The sequence below is a fragment of the Dipteris shenzhenensis genome, chromosome 4 (assembly GCF_047967505.1).
Source record: "Dipteris shenzhenensis isolate YYH24624 ecotype China chromosome 4, Dip_SZ_1.0, whole genome shotgun sequence".
Classification (NCBI taxonomy): Eukaryota; Viridiplantae; Streptophyta; class Polypodiopsida; order Gleicheniales; family Dipteridaceae; genus Dipteris; species Dipteris shenzhenensis.
Genome location: NC_141599.1, coordinates 59,187,574 through 59,205,619, shown reverse-complemented (window position 1 = coordinate 59,205,619; position 18,046 = coordinate 59,187,574). Strand labels below are relative to the sequence as shown.

The 18,046-nt window shown below is 40.1% G+C and overlaps 1 protein-coding gene across 8 annotated transcripts; it reads left to right on the top strand.

Annotated features, from left to right (window-relative positions):
- Positions 1-632: 632 nt before the first annotated feature.
- On the top strand, positions 633-13,931 carry LOC147903123 (cyclin-dependent kinase F-4-like). Of its 8 annotated transcripts, XM_087374215.1 has the most exons (18): positions 639-893; positions 1,004-1,415; positions 1,509-1,587; positions 1,756-1,824; positions 1,903-1,992; positions 2,127-2,265; positions 2,392-2,494; positions 2,639-2,691; positions 2,840-2,906; positions 2,990-3,098; positions 3,278-3,343; positions 3,584-3,652; positions 7,416-7,482; positions 7,715-7,840; positions 8,036-8,073; positions 13,026-13,098; positions 13,185-13,278; positions 13,456-13,931. In XM_087374215.1, exons 2-18 carry the CDS (start codon positions 1,408-1,410, stop codon positions 13,634-13,636), a joined length of 1,431 nt encoding a protein of 476 aa, XP_087230341.1. In that variant the 5' UTR covers positions 639-893; positions 1,004-1,407; the 3' UTR covers positions 13,637-13,931. The 8 variants fall into 8 exon arrangements, with proteins under 8 accessions (XP_087230336.1, XP_087230341.1, XP_087230338.1 ...); XM_087374210.1 differs by having other exon boundaries at positions 633-759; positions 1,756-1,992; XM_087374212.1 differs by having other exon boundaries at positions 639-759; positions 1,283-1,415; positions 1,756-1,992.
- The last annotated feature ends 4,115 nt before the right edge of the window (positions 13,932-18,046 follow it).

Here is an 18,046-nt window from a genome sequence, read left to right as displayed (position 1 = left end):
CATTCAATTATACAGACACTCTCCGATGAATGTTTATCATTTCTTTCATACTAAACCTTGCTCGTCTGTCCAACCACGATGTTATTCTCTTGGAGACCTTTCTCTGGCCCAACTAGAAGTGTTTTATCGCTAATTTAAGTTTATGAGTAGTAGCTGCTCCACTTTTGGGACATCTATGAATGCACATGAATGTGCATTCTTCTTAATGAAATACTACTTAAAAAAAAAAAAAAGATGTTTGTGTTACTAAAAAACTGTGTGTGTGTGTGTTTACATATATACATACACATGTATGTACATACATATATTCCTCTTTTTTTGTGTTCATGCATGCATACATACTACATACATATGTATGTGTGCATATGTATATGTGTATATACATACGTATATGCATATGTACATATTGTACAAATGTATATGCAAGCATACATATGTACATATGTATCTGCATTCATACATACATGTATACACACATATTATGTATGCCTATATGCATATACACACATAATACATATGTACATGTGTACAAATAATTCCATGAATAAGGAAAATGAAATCAAAAATTTCAACGTTAAGGGGCCAAAGTCATAAGCATATGCTTATTATATCATTATTATATAATAAGTAGCGTGAGCTCTTCTGTTCGTTTTCTTTGGCGTTGTCGACGTTGCTTTGTGGCCGTGAGCTTGCTTTCGACCTGCAGGGATTTTCAATTGTCGACGGAGCTAATGCCTCCTGACAGCTTCGTAACAGCAGGTAGTCTCTTTAGTCCACTATTGCAGAATTTGATCAACTCTCGAATTTCCGACTTATACTTGCACGGAGTTTTAATCCTCCCGATCTGCACCGGCCGACCGTTGTTTACATGTTCCTTCCATCACCGGCAGCTGGTACGTCAGCCATTTTGGCGCTTTCCAGTAATTGTGTTTTTCCATTCATAACAGGATCTCATCGTTGTAGTTTGAGGAATTTCAATTTTCTCCACGTATTTGTGACGCAGACGGTTCATCTTGGTTCGGTGGAGTATTCAAGGGAAGATGTCACTTTGTTGTGTTAAAATGGAGGCGACATATCCTCCCACCTTAGCCTCACAGGCCTGTGTGGCCAAATTGGTGTTGAACGAAAGGCCTGAACTAGCTGGCATTAGCGGATGAGCTTGGGACGTTGCAGCTGTAATGAAGCTGCGGACGATGATGACGATGATTTCTGTCTTTGAAGATGATTATCTTGATTTAGGGGTTGACAGTGTCTTATGTAACTTCTTCAATGGGGGGGACAGCAACTCTCATGCGTACCCCTCAGGAGCAGTTCCGGAGAGAATCCGTAGTGCATCGCTGTCTGATTAACATGGGTTTTGGTTATCTTTAATTAAAGGCTATCTTTCGTACGATCTCATCTGTTGTCATGCAACGGTAAGTGCTCTCTCCTTGAGTATTGAACCCTGTCTGTGCAAGGATAGTTCTAAAAGTTGGCGAGTAACATGGCATTCTTGGACAATGGAACAGCTACCAAGTTATCAAGCAGCTGGGGGATGGCACGTATGGGAGTGTGTGGAAAGCCTTGAATATCCAAACAAAGGAGATCGTGAGTTTAATATTTCCATCTTCCATGCACCTTTGTTCGAGCGAAAACTGTTCGTTCTGTGGATGTTTGTTTTGTGGATGCTTTCACCGGATGGTAGGCTCCCACCTTTGTCTTGGGAATTTAAGTATCCTGAGTCAGTTCCTCTTCCTCTCGGTTTGTAACGGACAGGTTGCTATCAAAAGAATGAAAAGAAAGTACTATACATGGAGCGAATGCATGAATTTGCGGGAAGTAAAGGTTAGACGTGTTGCTCTTTTTTTGAAGCGAAAGATAGGTAGAATCTCTGCCTACTTACCCCTTTTATCGTGTCTACAGTCTCTACAGGCATTGAATCATCCACATATTGTGAAACTCAAAGAGGTTGTTAGGGAGCACGATGAACTCTTTTTTGTGTTCGAATATATGGTATGAGGGTTTTTAACCACTTTACCGCCTGCTTGAATGGCACTTTTTGGTTCTCTGCTGTGAGTTTTCAGTCGGGCAAGAGCATGCTTTTTGATGGAACGCGTATTTACATAATCTTGCTGTGATGACTTCAGGAGTGTAATATGTATCAGGTCACTAAGAATAGGGACAAGCCATTTTCAGAAGCAAAAATAAGAAACTGGTGCTTTCAGATTTTCCAAGCTTTGGAATACATGCATGACAATGGATATTTTCACCGTGATTTGAAGCCAGGTATAACAGAGCTTCATTCTGTCTCTGTCGAGAACATAGAAGGTTGCAGCCTTTGAAACACATCTCCAGAAGTCATGGCTACTCTGTGTCTAAAATCTTCTGGTTTTCAAAATGTGTATAAAACAGAAAACTTATTGGTTACAAAGGACCTGATCAAAATCGCAGATTTTGGACTGGCTCGGGAAATCGACTCCAAGCCACCATTTACTGATTATGTCTCCACTCGATGGTATGGTTCCATAGATTGGTTTTGTTTAGCAAGGGAGAGGTTTTGATGTTGGCATTTTTGCATTGGTTTGCCAATCATGTTTCAGTCAGGTAAAGTTTCGATGCTAAGTCAACAAGTGTTGAGACCTGGCCGTTATTTTGAAAGGTATCGTGCACCAGAAGTGTTGCTGCAAGCACGGTCGTATGATTCTGCCATTGGTATGTGTATCTTTGTACCCTTAATACGGTTTCTTTTGTATTCCCTGATATCAAAAAGCATGCATCACTAGTTCATTTATTTACTTTCACAGAGTTTTTGTAATAAAGCTAAATTTCATCCACTCTGTCTCGATACGTGTATTTGCAGACATGTGGGCAATGGGAGCAATAATGGCAGAGCTTTTCAATCTTCGGCCCCTTTTCCCGGGTGAAAGGTAGCTATCGTTTCTTCTTTGTTGAGTATGTAAGTATGCTAGACATGCATTTGTGGCCTCTGATTAAGTGGCTGGATTTTCAGCGAGCTAGATGAAATTTACAAGATTTGCATTGTGATCGGCACACCAAATCATCAGACATGGCCTCAAGGCATGGAACTTGCTGCTTCAATGAATTTACAATTCCCTAAGGTATGAATTTTTGTATTGTGCTTGGACAATAATGACATGGCCAATTGGCTGATCGCCCTTTTATGCATCTGTTGTCTGCATATAATTAATCCAATTCAAAAGCAGTTAGCTAATGCGATGGTAATCTTTGGCAGCTGTTTCACATGATTGATGGAGCTGCACCTTTTGTTTGAATGCAGATTTCTCCAAGTCCTTTATCTGCTTTGATACCTACTGCAAGCTTGGATGCAATTGATCTTATGCTGGTACTTACTGAAATGAACTTTTGGCACCTTGGTAGCCTATAGATGCTAAATTCATTTTTTAGTGTGATATCTGGCATGTGTTAGCGTTGATTAAAGCTATGCCTCTTTTTTTTGTCTTGAGAATTGCTGGAAACTTGACTGGCATTGCCTAGACAAAATTTATCGATCATTGCAAGCTGTAGAACTTGTTTTTAAGGCTGCTTGCAGCTAGTCATATTTAATGCAGTGCTCTGCCTGCAGGCTTTGTGTACTTGGGATCCAAAAAAAAGGCCTACGGCAGCAGAGGCACTCAAACATCCTTTCTTTAAGGTACGGGCGTTACATTGTACTGTCTTAATGCATTGGACCAATTCAGAGTTTATATTTGGGGGATTAGAGTTGTATGTATTTGCAGGGATACTCACCATGGTAAATGCCGATTGACGTCTTTGTAGTTTGTATTGATTGATAAGGTTTTTTGTAAAATAAAGTTGAACAAAAATGGAGGAGAAAGAGAGAGAGAGACCCAGGATTACAAATGTATCAGCAAGTGTAAAATATATATACAGCCAATTGCCAAGTGTTTATACTATGGATGTAAAATATATATACAGCCAATTGCCCTTTCTCAACTTCCCTTGCCATCCCTTTTGAGTGCTGCGTCCTCTACAACATTGTAGCAGCGTGTTACTGTTCACATAGGGGCTGTTCTGACAGCCAGCTAGTTCTGTGCCATAGCCTCTCCATTTGGGCCTGCAATCCCTCTCTTGCTTTTTCCTTACTTCTAAGTTCATCATCATATCTCAATCTTCTGTGTTCTCTCCCTTTGCTTTAGGAATCAGCACTCTTCATCCCACACTATGGCCTCAGCAGGTCAATAGAAGCACAATGTCCTTAGTGCAAGGAAGTTCTTCTTTGAACTGGGGACGGGATGTATGGTAGGATACGTCTTCATGAATAGACAAGGCACATCTGGCACAAAGAAGACAGTATGCAAGTATGCAGAGGCCTTGGCTGGCAGGATTTCCTACGGATCTTGCTGCCGCAGCAACATCAGTTGGATCGTGACTTGATTACAGAGTTGCAGACGCGAGGAGATTGCGACCAGCCCGTTGTACCCAAAGCCTGGGAGCATATGGTGCAGGATCTAAGGCAGTCTTTCTGAGGCAGTTTGAGTGGAAAGGAGCCTTCTTCTGTGCTGAGAGGGGGTGTTAGAGTTGTCTATCTGTTAGGAAGGGAGGGCTTCTTTGTGGGTGTGCCAGCAAGAGGAAAAACCAGTGTAGGACAGGAGGGGAATGGACTTGCACTGGGGCAACTGCCTCTCCAGGGTACCACACTGGAGCTCGGCCAACAGACAGTCAGGTTCGGGCTGTTTTGGGTGCTTGAGGGGTCTGTAGGTCAGCCTGTATAAGCAGGCCGATCATAGGCCCCTTCCCTGCCCTCTTTCTTCATCTTGTACCAGTGGGTTTTCTCAGCTTCATTGTAGAGTTTTTCCTGATCTTGGGTGTTGAAGTCTCTCTCCCTCCATCACATTTTTCTTGCTTTATGAGTTCGCTGTTTTTGCTCTCAGTTTGCTGTTCCCAAATTTATTGCACCTTTCACAGCCTATATCCTTTACGGATGAACATGTGCAACCATGCTTTAGTTTCCAGGTATTCCTGTGACGTTTCCAAGATACTTCGAGCATACCATGGAGGGGGGTTGTTGCCACATTTCCTTGGTGTGAGCCTCGTAGGCTAGGTTTAATCCCTTTAGGGCATTTAGTACTGGTAAGTACTGTTAGTCCTATCTAGGGTTAGGCCACTTAGTCCTAGGATCAGGTATTTTGTCCTTTCAGTTCATTCATTGCTGCAATACAATTGATTCTAGGTGTCCTTGCTCTCCACTCAACAAACAAAGTGGCAATTGTTTTATGATTGGAGCTTCATGCATCTCTTGGTTCAGCAAAAATCAGCCTACAATTGCTACTTCTAGCTGAGAGTAGAGTACAGGGAAAGCTTTTATAGCCACAGTGTAGGGAAAGCTTTTATAGCCACGGTGGCATGTAGGAAACTACTTGCAGATCTTGATGTTGGTTAGGCATTTTCTACACTGATAGTCGGAGTGCTTTAGCAATTGCGTGTTGAGGTTTATTATTGTGTCAGAGAGACACTGTTAGCAAGGAATATTAACCTATCTTATGTTCTAATGCAATACAATTTGACAGCTAACTTCAGCAAAGCACTACCCAAGTTCGAAGCTTTTTGGCAAGCTCTACGCTTGATTCCATTTGTTACATGATATTGCCATCCGCTATATCCTTTGATGAACTGTGCAACCATGGCATTGGTTCCAGGTGTTTCAAGATGTTTTCAGAGTACTTCATCCAAGGTTTAGTCCCCTGGTATGGCCTTGTAGGATATTTCTTGCTTGTTCTAGATATTTTGGGACTTTAAGGCCACTTAGTCAATGTATTAGGACTGTTAGTCGTAACCCTAACCTAAGGTTATTATGAAGTTATACTCTTGTTTTCATTGCCATTCAATTCAACTTCACTGCTGTCCCTATTTCTTGCTGTTGCTTTTCTGCTTTCATCACCCTTCAGTAGCTAGAGAAAACACATGGTCTAATGAAATGCTAAGCACATGAGCGATCTCCTTGAGAGTTGTGGGAGGCTGGCTCAAGCCAAGAATGACAAGTTAAGAGGATTGCTACAGTTCAGCCCATCCAAATGTCAAGAGAACTAAGGCAAATGCCCAATCATATGTCATCGCTTTTTTGATGATGTGTGTTAGCATGCATGCAAGTCATCATTTGCCAATAGAACGAACTAGACATGAGTGGAAAAGTAATACTCTCTATGCTTGTAACAATTAGTACCATTGTGGGTGGAATCTAATGGATTTCATGTTGGTATGTAGGCAGCTGGTCAGCCAGCTTATGTGGTCGGTCAATACAGCAGATAGGGTATACCATCTATTTCAACGCCTCCCCCCCCCCCCAAAAAAAAAAGGAAAAGAGAACGGACTCTAGTCATCTGTTCAGGCCAGGTGGACAATAGAAGGGGGCTCTCAGCCCTCTATATAAATGCTCCTTCCTTGAGGGGGGCATAAGCTAGTTCTAGGTACCTCGTTCAGCAGTTCAGTGGCAGCTTCTACCTGGTGTAGAACACTTACAGCGGCCGGAGTGTTTGATGCTCCACCAAAGCCGCTTAGGCCCTCTATCTTGAGGCACACGGCAGAAAGAGAGAGGGAGCATCCTCTTGGATCTAACACACTGGATCAGCATTCTGCTGTCCATGTGGTTCAATTAGTAAGCTCACTTTTGTGCTGAGGTTTTGGTCATATATCTTCATGCTATTGGTGCATATCTCGCTGTCTATCTTAAGATTTGCAAAGTGTAAGTAGGTCGCTTTTGTACTGAGCTTTTGGTCCAACATGCTATTGGTTGCATATGTTGCTGACCACAGTTTTTATGGGAGCAAGCCGCTGGAATAGTAGCTTGCTGTGTTTGGGCAGAGTACTTGCCTATGTGCTCTCTGGCAGCTCTTCTAGTAGCTGTGCGGCGTCTCTAAGGTGTTGTAGATATGAGTGGGCCCGCTTGTGCTGCACAAAGGACAGTTGATGCAAGCGTTGATAGATTGTAAACAAAAGACACGGCATAAAATACAGTTGGGAATTGAACTGGTAATTCTTCTTGCAGCATCTTTATGTCATTGGTGCAATAGCCATCCACATGTCAGAGTTGGCTATGGTATGGTTACAGGTCTTATTACTGAGTATTCCTTAAACTGCTCCTACATTTGTAAAATGTTGTTAGTTCTTACTCTGTTTTCTGTTATACTTCTGTGAGTTTGTCAACTAGCTCTGGTAGCCTCCTTTTGATCTCATGCTTGTGAGCCAAGCCAAGATTTAGTTGGTTTTGAAGATGAACTTGCCTTGCCCTTGAACGATGCCAAGCAGATTGTCATTGTTTTTCAATTTTGCAGGCCAGCATGCTTAGTTATTGCCTTTTCCTTTGGATCTATACAATTGCATTTACGGCCAACAATTGACCAGTAATTAGATGCTTGTATAAAGGTGATATCATTTTGACTATGGTAATAATGTCACAGAGGTGGACTCATTGCACTTCGAATGTATCTCCAAGGAAATCTCGCCCTCTGAAAGCACACTCTGCTGGTAAATCTTTAAGCACACCCCTGTTGTTCATACGGATATCCTTACTAAGCACACACCCTCTCTTATGTCTGAAGTGCATATCTTCGTACTTGCACATGCTGCATTTGAGACCTAACAATATTACCTTTTGATTTTAGGGCAGATATAGTCAATATTTGGAACCACTTATTCTATTTCTTCTCTTATAGACTTCTACTTGAAAATGATGAATCCCCTTCTGTAAAATATTCAGTGACACAGCAGAAAGCATGTGCTTGGAATGAAAATGAACCCGATCCATGGGCAGTCGATGGGGATTTAAATACAGAATTGTCTGTAGGCTGGAATGCACCCAAGATGCTAAGCTTCGTATTTCCAGGTGCACCTCATACTGCTGTTATTCTTGATCTTCTTTGTGCAATGTATATGTAGTTATTGTATAGAAATTCTCTCTCTCTCTCTCTCTCTCTCTATATATATATATATATATATATATACATATATATATATGTATGTATGTGTATATATATATATGATTCTAGCTGAATTAAAGTCTGATAATTGACTTTTGTAGGGATGAACGATGGCATAAAGCCTGGAAATATGAAGCAGGTACAATATGAGGAATTCGTGTGCATGCAGAGTTGAATGTGTGCTCTCAGTATTTGGATAAGGCTCTACGTGAAAGACATATGTTGTGATTTTCTAAAATTCAGCGGACATCTGGATAAGTAAATTCAGGAACGGATGTTCAGATTGCAATTGTGACCATTTCTTGCAATGAAGGATCTGGTTAAGAGGAGTATGACTTGCGAATATCCTAGAATGTTCTTAATGAAACGGGGCATTTCAAAGCTTAGTAAGCACTAGGTTTACCCAAGAGATTCCAGAATCTTTTGAAACCAAGACCAAGATGCCAACTTATGGGTACTGATGAGAGCATAAGTGTAGCCTTGCTTGCTACATTCTTTTTCTTCTTTTTATATTTTATATTTTATTTTTCTCATTTACTCAATTTTTTAAAATTTCCCTTGTTCTATAAAAAATTTAATTTGTAAGATTGGATATATTCTAGTCTTATGAAGGTATATATATGCATTTACTTGGACATCTGCTAGTTATAATCTAGATTGACTCCACCACTTGGGATTTACAATGGTGTGACTTTTTTCCACTTGCTTTAGTCTTGGGATAATAGCACTTCTCTTAATGTTTGTGATGGAAAGTAGTGGTAATTTCTTGCCACTTCAATGTGTCACTTTCATGTGTTTTGTATCCTTGTGCAAAGGACATGAACTAGATCAAAACGAGGTTGACAATCGGTGAGGAGTGGTCAACTTCTTCATTAGTGAGGCTAATTATGTTTGTTTTGAGATCCTCACACTCAATCAAAATCAAATAATGGAATATTTGCATCTCAAGGAAATTGACTCCATACAGATGGGATTGAATTATGAATATTCAATGGGAGTATTTATCGACGAAGGCGTTTGAAGATTCTTTTAAGTTAAGACATTTCAAACTTGGACGGTCTCAAAATTTCTACAAGGCAAAGTTTATGCCTTTAAATGAGAAGGCATTGGCTTCCATTGCATTAATGATGTTGGGCCCTATAGGGGCACATGTATGTGCTGAACAACTGTAGAGGGTTAGTGCCCTAGGTAACATGTAGTTGTACCTTGCAAAGAAATCTCACATATCCATAATATATGTTCTTAGAAATATAAGGTAGATTTTGAAGATTTGAAGTCACGAGTTGGAAAGCTTGTTTCACAAGTTTTGAATTACAGATATGAAAAAGATAGATACAAGTTTTAAGAGATGAAAAATCAGCCTTGCATTTGAATTTTTGTCAGATGAAATCTAAAAAGCAAGACCTTGACTTGAAAAAGAAAAGGTGCGCAAAAGTTGTGGATGGTGATTGTTCTAGGAGACTCTTTTATTGGTATTCCAATGGGCACTAATTGTGCCATTCTTTCAGCAAAATGCAATATAAATTTGAGTTTATGCAACGATTGATCTCTTGTGAGACTTGTTCAATCGTTTTTTATAAACTTAAGCCTGTTAGGAGATACATAGATGATTTATTTGTCCCATATATTCCAATGTACAAAGATCCAAACTCACGTGTTGGAGGAATTTATCCTCGTGAGTTTTGTGAACTTTATTGTATATGTAGTGGAAGCTTTTATAGTTTCTTAGATCTTAGCGTTACTCAATCTTTTTTAGGTTTACAAGTTGATATCTATGATAAACGACCAGCACCTGAGTATGCTATGTTGAGTATCATACGAATGCTCTGATATGGAAAAATATGGAGTAATTACTTCCCAAATTTTATAAGTTCTCTCATCTTTTCACAAGTTTGTAAAGGACGGTTCAGTCCATTATTAGGCTCCATTTCCGTAGGATATTCTTGTTGGCCAAAGGCACACACCACATTAGGTAACGTGGACTGAATTATGGATGCACACGTAAGAGTGCATTGATCCCTGAGTTTTAATCATGTTATTTCTTAGAAAGGGCTCTGATACAATGAAGGAATTGCACTCTATCCTATTTTGTAGTCGTTATATCTTTGGAATTTCGGATTTAGGATCCTTGAACGTAGAATCAAAACCGAAGGTGGGGAGCTCCATAGCCCATTTTCTTTTTTATTCTCAGTTTTTGGAGTTCATCTACCTTAGCTACTTCTTTAGTTTACCCGAGCATTCACACACACACACACACACACATTTTTTTGGGTAATACTATATATTAGTATGCGGGAAAACTTTAAAAGAGCTAAAAACCTATCATGAGTACAAAAGACTATGTTTAAGAAAAAAGACAAGAAAGGGAAAGGAGGAGAATATGAAATTACATGACAACGTGATCCCTTGTTGTTCCAGAAAACCATTAAGCGAAGTAGTGGTACCATTAATAAAATGCAATTTCTTTTGATCCTTGCGATTCTTTGTCACACACACACTTTTTTTTGTGAAACCAATGACTATAAAATTATCATAAAATCAATGTACATGACATTAGACTCCAAAAGAGAGCCTAATGGAAGCACTCAAAAACAGTGAGAAAACACTTCAAGGCTAGTAGCATCCAAATCCCTCACAGCATAACTATCATATAAAGATTGCTCGAGGGACATTCTGAAGAAATCATATGCCTGAGGGAACAATTGTTCCATCCTAAAATGCCATCTCTGTGTCCAAATAGTCCATAGTACCCAAAAACGAGCCCAGTGAAAGAAAAGGAGGAATGGAGACATCTAAGATGAGAAGCATCCAAACATCGAGAAGAGTTTCCCGAATCTGATAGAGGGAAACCAAAGCCGCAGCAAATGAGAAACATGAGTGATCAATATCCGAGAGTGCGGGCAAGACCATAACAAATGGGGAACTGTCTCACGATGATGAGAGCAACGGGGGCAGCTTTGTCACACACACACACACACACACACACATACATATATATGTGTGTGTGTGTGTTTGTATGTATGTATGTATATGTGTGTACACACACACAATGTATATGTGTGTACACACACACAATGTATATGTGTGTACACACACACACATACTTTTTTTTTTTGTGAAAGAAACTTTCATTAAGAAGTATGTACATTCATAGCTGCCCCAAAAGCGAGACAGCTACTATTCATAAAGTAAGAAGATGAAAAAAACGACCAAGGTGGAGCAACTTTGAATATATATATATATATTTGTGTGTGTGTGTGTGTGTATACACACATAGAAAGAGTCGTTGCGATGTATTGTTGGTATTCTTCCAGTAGGGGTGAAATTGGCTCAAAGAAGGATAGCTTCGCCCCTTTGTCCAAGATGTCATCTTACATCTGAGAGTATTCCGCATTTACTGTGGTTTTGTTCATATTCCAGAGACCTTCTCGACAGAATCTCCCATTTCTTATCTCTCAGATTCCCAGCTCACAGGTTCTACAAGTTTTTCTGGATATATGGCAAACTATCAGCTTCTTTATCACAGTATTCTCTTTTCTTCCACTGGATCAGATACTGGGCTTTATGGACCCTCTGGTTACAGCGCAATCAAGCATATCTGAATTCTCCACTTCAGCAGCCATATGAGTTCTTCCGAGCCTCATTGCGGCAGTCTTTATATGATGCCTTACATGAGGAAGATTTAGATGTTTCTTGTATTCAGCTTTTCTTTTACTGCTTTTGATGGATAGGTCTTTGGCTCTCTTTTGAGCTCTGCCCAGATGTAAATGAATGTATCATAATATAAGTATCTTGGTTTTACCAAAAAAAAAAAAGTGTGTGTACACACATATATGTATACATACATACATGTGTTTGTGGTGTATACAATTTGTTAGCACCGCCTTCCAGGCAGAGCTATCGTTTCACTTTTCTTAAAAAAGTGTCCCACACCATTTTTCACCACATGGCCTCTTACTATTTTGGTTCTCTCTCTCTCTCTCTCTCTCTCTCTCTCTCTCTCGCACGGAGTTTGCAACTCATTCAAACTTTCCTATACACGGGCTTCCTTCACAGGTGTTGCAAATTAATCATTCATTCATCTTGACAATTGTTTTCCTTTGACAGAACCAATTGAAGGCATTGCTCACGAGTACTTGTACTCACTTGTTTATTATGTTTTTACATCCACGACTTATTTTGTTATTTGTTATCATTTTGAATTTAAAATAAACAAATATTAAATGAACTAATTAAAAAATAATGGGATTAATTGTTTTCTTGTGTATCTTTGCTCCCTTGTGTTAGCATTCGTTGTTATAGTTGTTTCTTTCTTCTTCTCATTCTTCTTATGCTTGAAATGTTTAGGTCATGTTTTGGTGGAAAGTCAACCCAATTAATTCTCTCTCTCTTTCTCTCTCTCTCTCTCTCTCTCTCTCTATCTATCTATCTATCTATCTATCTTTCTCTCTATCTCTTTATTCACTTTGTTTCTTCATTTTTGCTATCAAAGTTTTTGTTGTTCAGTTGGGATATCAAATCTTAGTAAGTTTGGAGATTTCAGAATCTTCCAAAAACCCAAATGGCAGCTTCTGCTGTGGTACTTACGAGAACATAAGTTATTTTTATTTTTCTCATTTACTCTCCCTTCCTTCCTTTGTTCTTACACTTGTTCTAAAATTAAAAAATTTTGTAAGATTGGATATATTCTAGTCTTCTGAAGGTATATATAAACATGGGTGGTTGTAAGGTAACTCCATCGGCAGTGGAGTCCATCTTATCCACTAGCTCCCAACATCCTGTCAAGGTGGGTGTGATCTCTATAAATAGCATTTCTTTGACCTCTGTTTTGTAGCTACTTGTCAATCCTACGTTAGTCAAGGGTGTAAAGAATATCTGCAATTCCTTCTGGGATTTTATGGTCAAGGATTCTGACAGTGTAATGTTCACCAAGCTTTTATGCAACATGGAAACTCATCATTGGAAAGTAATCTGGGTTTTTGTTAAGGGCTCTGAATCAATGATTTTTTCACTTTTTCACCTCATTGCTACTTTTGCACTGGTTATTTTGTTTTGGGATACTTACACTGTTGTAATTTGACACTTTACCAGGGAAGTAAGACCTCAGGGTTTTCAAATAATAATGCTTGCCAGTCTCATGTACATCAACCTGCAAGTTTACGAGGTTGGTCTCAGGAAAAAGGTTTGGGCTGCTGAATGCTGGTTGGATGGTCAAATTATCATTGATCTAAGCTCCCATCTTTTTCTCAGCAGGTGCTGCCATTTTTCCCTACATAGCCCCAAAGGCGATCTCAGCCTCTGTTCCTGTGAAGGCTTCTTTACCAGCCGCCTACACTGCATATAGGTATGTTTCTTTCATGTGAATTCGTGCATTGTTATATGAAAACGTGTTAGGAAATTCATTGTATGAGCTATCCAGGTTTGTTCTCTTTAGTTGTTTAAATCTTGTTATGGACAGGCAAATGATATTATGAGATATCCAGGTTTGTTCTCTTTAGTTTTTTAAACTTGTTATGGACAGGCAAATGATACATCCGGCAGTAGCAATACCTCCAACCACTGTAACCTTCTCTACCTTGCAACCAAGTATACAAGGCTTGTTTGGGTCTTCTGCAGACTTGAGTCAGTTTGAATGTGGCCTTGCTCCTGGTGTCTTCCGATATGACACCTGCATCAGTGCGGGACCTTCACACCAATTCTAAATGCAGGGGTTGCTTATTGATGTTAATCCGTAAGTCAAGAATACTCTGGTTGAATGGTTGATAGACAGGCATCATGGTAGGCTAGTACTGTGTGGCTACCATGATTATTAGATTTGGCTGGCTTAAGCCAATATTTTCAAAACCTGCTCTCTTTTTAATAGCTATATAACAGTATTGGTTGCAGCAAGATTTCAATTGCTGTTTAGCTGGCCTTTTCTGGGAGGGACACCGATCTGCATTATTGAGAGTCTGGTGTTTTGCTTTTGATAAAGGCACTACAAAAGTTGAATTGTGACAGGCATCCTATGCATTACAGTCTGTGTCACCATAATGTGCTGATTTGTTTGTACCAGTGTGAAATTGCATATGCAAAACGTCACAAAAAATAGTAGTCTTTGTTTCTTGATCGGAACATGGTGGTCTGTAGTGATAATAAAGTGGGACCGTTTTTGTAGCTGGAGGAGGAAGAGCTACAAAAAGGCATGCCCAAAAAAATTGATTTACGTTATTCAAAATAAACAAGGAGAATGCTTAGTCCTTAAAGTCCATTTGAGATCTAGCTATAGATTGTGATACACTAGTTTACACATGCACTTGAATAACCCCTCCTAAGCTGGACTCCATAGTAGAGGGTGGGAATGAAAAATTGAAGATAGGCTACTTACCATTACGCCCTCTCTGCCAATGCTAACACGAAAGCCTTGTATATGTGATTATACTTTGAACCTTTTCTTTGATGAGACAGCTTGTGTTTGGTTTTGGCATTCTTTACTAGCTGGATGTTGCTTACGTTCCGGTGGAGTCGCTCAAACTGTAAGTAATCTTCTAAACGAAAATGCTTGACATGGAGCAGTGGTTGAAGCAATATGTACTTTTGTTTAGAATAATGTTTCAGTTGGTTGATTCTTTGCTTGGCCGCGATATTGCTGTGAGCCAAGCTTGAACAAGTATGTTCTTCTATCTGTAGAAAACGGGGTAGGGGTTAGATTAGATAAGGGAGAGGAAGGGAGAGCGGATGAGGGGGAGCAGGAAGGAGAAGGGGAAGGAGAGAGAGAGAGAGAGAGAGAGAGAGGTATGGAAGGAAGGGGGGGGAGAGAGTCTAGGCTGCAAGTAGAGGAAGGAGGGAGAAAAGATAGATAGATAGAGAGAGAGAGAGAGAGAGAGATTGGGGGGGAGAGAGTGTCTAGGCTGGAAGGAGGGAGAGTAGATAGGATTATATGTCACATCAAAAGTGTACAATGAGTGGTAGATGGGGACTATATAAGTCCCTCCACATTTCTCACCTGAAGGACCACTAAAGTGCTCGTTTTCCCCCTTAATTACAGCGATATCTTCTCATAGAAATTTTCCCTCAAAATCACATGTACCGGCTGCTACATAGGTGCTGGGACATCAAAGTGATGCTGATCAGTCTGGTAAAAGATAGGGGTACTCCTGGACAATACTCTTTGGCTGCCATGACTGATTCATCCTCTGGAATCTCCTTCCATCTTATGAGGTACTAAATGTATACCTTGAAACCCACCATGCGCTCGAGAACATAGAGGACATGACCCTCCTCATCTATAGGTGGCAGCTCTCGCAGTAGGTGCACATGCTGACCTACATGTGGTTTCAGTAAAGACACATGAAACACATTGTGAATCTTGGAGGTGCTTGGTAGCTCTAATTGATATGCTACCTCTCCAATCTTGCAGAGAATCCTGTAAGGCCATAATACCGATGAGCAAGCTTTGTGTTGGTACTACTACACCATGAAGCATAATTTTTTTTGTTGAGACATAAATGTACATGATCTCCTTCTTTGAAGACCAAATATCTCGTGTTCATTTGTGTATTTCTTTCGCTTGGTTTGGGCTTCTTGCATATTTTTTTAGCCAATTGCAGAAGGGCCTCCATCCTTTCCAAGTCATCTCGTGCTTGCTGATGTTTCAGAGTATTGTCGGTGTAAAGGTGAAATGCATAAAGAAATGGATGGAGCCACAAAATCCCACCAGCTGAGAGGCTTTTTGGTGAAGAAGGATGCCTTTCTGTAGCGCACAACTCAGATTTCAAGACCTGAAATTTGCCTTGACTCATGCACCTATGTTGGTACGACACTAATGGCCGTTCATTGAGGAGGCAGATGCTGTGGGAAAAGGCTTGGGGGCTGTTTTATGACGAGCATGGTGTAATAGCTTATGAAAGCAAAAAATTTGTGGTCAGAGAGCTCAACTGTCGTGTTTTTTATCAGGTCATGTTGGCCATCTTTCTACGCGTATGGGAGCAAAATCAAGGTCAAAACTGACCATCATGCAGCCATCTTGTTTGCCAAGCAAAAGAGACGGTTGGTTGGCTTCAGCACAGTCGTATGATTTTGACATTGAGTAAAGAAAAGCAAAAGAAAATGTGGTTGCAGATGCCTTGTCCGGAATGTGGGCTTGCACATTGTTTGTGGTCTCTATCATTTATCATGATTAGATTCATGGCATTCAGGACAAGTACATGCAGAATTCGAATGTAGCAGCCATATCACCCTGACTTTACATTGCATAATGGGTTGTGGTGCAAGGACAAAATTTACCTGGGGATTAAGTGGCTTGCAGTAGAAAAGCCAGTGTCAAACTCACAATATAAGCAGTTGGTCTTGCAAGAGATGCATTCCTCTCCTATGGTTGGACATACAAATGTCACCAAGACTAATGAGAGGGTTAGACATAGCTTCCTTTGGGGAGGCATGTGGTGAGATGCCAAATCTGTTGTTGAATGTTTCCTTGACAATAGAATAAAGGGGATAGCAAACTAGTTGCAGCAGCCATTACCCATTCCAGAGGGTAAATGGACACATATAGCAATGGATTTCATTCCAAGCTTGCCTTCTACAGAGAAGGGATGGGACATCATCTATGTTGTGGTAGATAGATTGACAAAACAGGCCCATTTCATACCTACTAAGCCCGATATTCAGCATCACACTTTTCCTAGGAAATTATATGTGATGATTGGAATGCAAAATTTATGGGTACTTTACTCACACCTAGCACTGCATACCATCTTGAGGTTGATGGATAGTCAAGAAGGGTGAACAAATAGACGGAGGAATACGTGAAGCATTTTTGTCACGATAGCCAAATTTTGCTACTCCAATACGAAGCATCTCTCTATTGGTATGAGCCTATTTGAGGGAATGTATGGGTGTAAAGTGAATGCCTTCCTCAATTAGGATTTACCCATGTCATCTCTACTCACATTGTGTCCCAAATATTTAACCTCTTTTGCCATGAAAATACATTTGTTGGCTTTCGCATAAAGTTGATGTAGCCTTAAAATTTTCACCACCTTGTTTGTCATGTCTTATGTGCTCTTGTTTGTTTTTGTTGTAAATGAGAATGTCATCAAAGAAAACTAGTAGTGTTGAAAGAGAAGTGGCTGCAATATCTTGTTCATGAGTGCGTGGGTTGGTACATTAGTCAACCCAAATGGCATCACCTTGAACTCATATAAACCCCGTTTTGTGCAGACATCTCCCTCTTTCATTTTGATCCAATGGTAGCCCAACCTCGAATCTACCTTCGTGAAGAATTAAGCACCCTTGAGTTCATCCAACAAATCATCAATCCTAGGGATTGGAATTTGTTTTTTATGGTAGGTCCCTATAGTGAATGCACATACGGTAGGAATCATCTTTCTTTTATACCAAGAGAACTGGGGAGGCAGTGCTATGACAAAGGAATTTTTTCTCAAACAACTCTCGCACTTGTACTGCCACTTTCTCCCGTTCCACTTTGGAAAGATGCTATGAGGCTTTGTTTATAGGCTTATTGCCAAGTTTCAAAACTATGGCATGATCCACATACCTCTTTGGCGCCAATTGAGATGGCATATGAGCAAATATATTTGCAAAATCTGAGCGCAATTGTTGTATGTCCATATCCTTCACCTCACGAATGTTGCCTGTATGAGCCACTAGAATATTTCATGCATAAATGACACTTTCTTTCTTGATCTCTCGGGCCAATTGCCTTGCTCAAATGATATGCGTTTTTTGGGTTGTCATTCCATGCAATACTGATCTACCTCTATGTTCAAGGTAGAGTGTTAAGTCATTCAAGTCCATGCTGACCTCCTCCAGGGATTTCATCCAATTGCCACCCAAGACAATCTCGATTGAACCCATGTCCATTCCAAAGAGATTCCCTCTAAAATCATAATCGTGAGAGTCGGATCCTTACATCCTGGTAACATAGTTTATTGATCATATGTTGTCCATTAGCAACCTCCACTATCAGCCCATGGTGTATTTTTGTAGCAACCAATCCCACTTTTTGCAAGGTCTTGGTGTTGATAGACCGATGTGTACTCCTGCTATCCACAAGTATATGAACAGTCCTGACTTTGATCTCACCCTTCAATCGCAATATCTCTGCACTT

What these genes read in the sequence shown, in the direction of transcription:
- LOC147903123 (XM_087374210.1), top strand. An exon ending in TCAAACATCCTTTCTTTAAG is followed by an intron (nt 3,653 to 7,415) that starts GTACGGGCGTTA and finishes ATAATGTCACAG; the next exon opens with AGGTGGACTCATTGCACTTC. An exon ending in AGCCTGGAAATATGAAGCAG is followed by an intron (nt 8,074 to 13,025) that starts GTACAATATGAG and finishes ACACTTTACCAG; the next exon opens with GGAAGTAAGACCTCAGGGTT.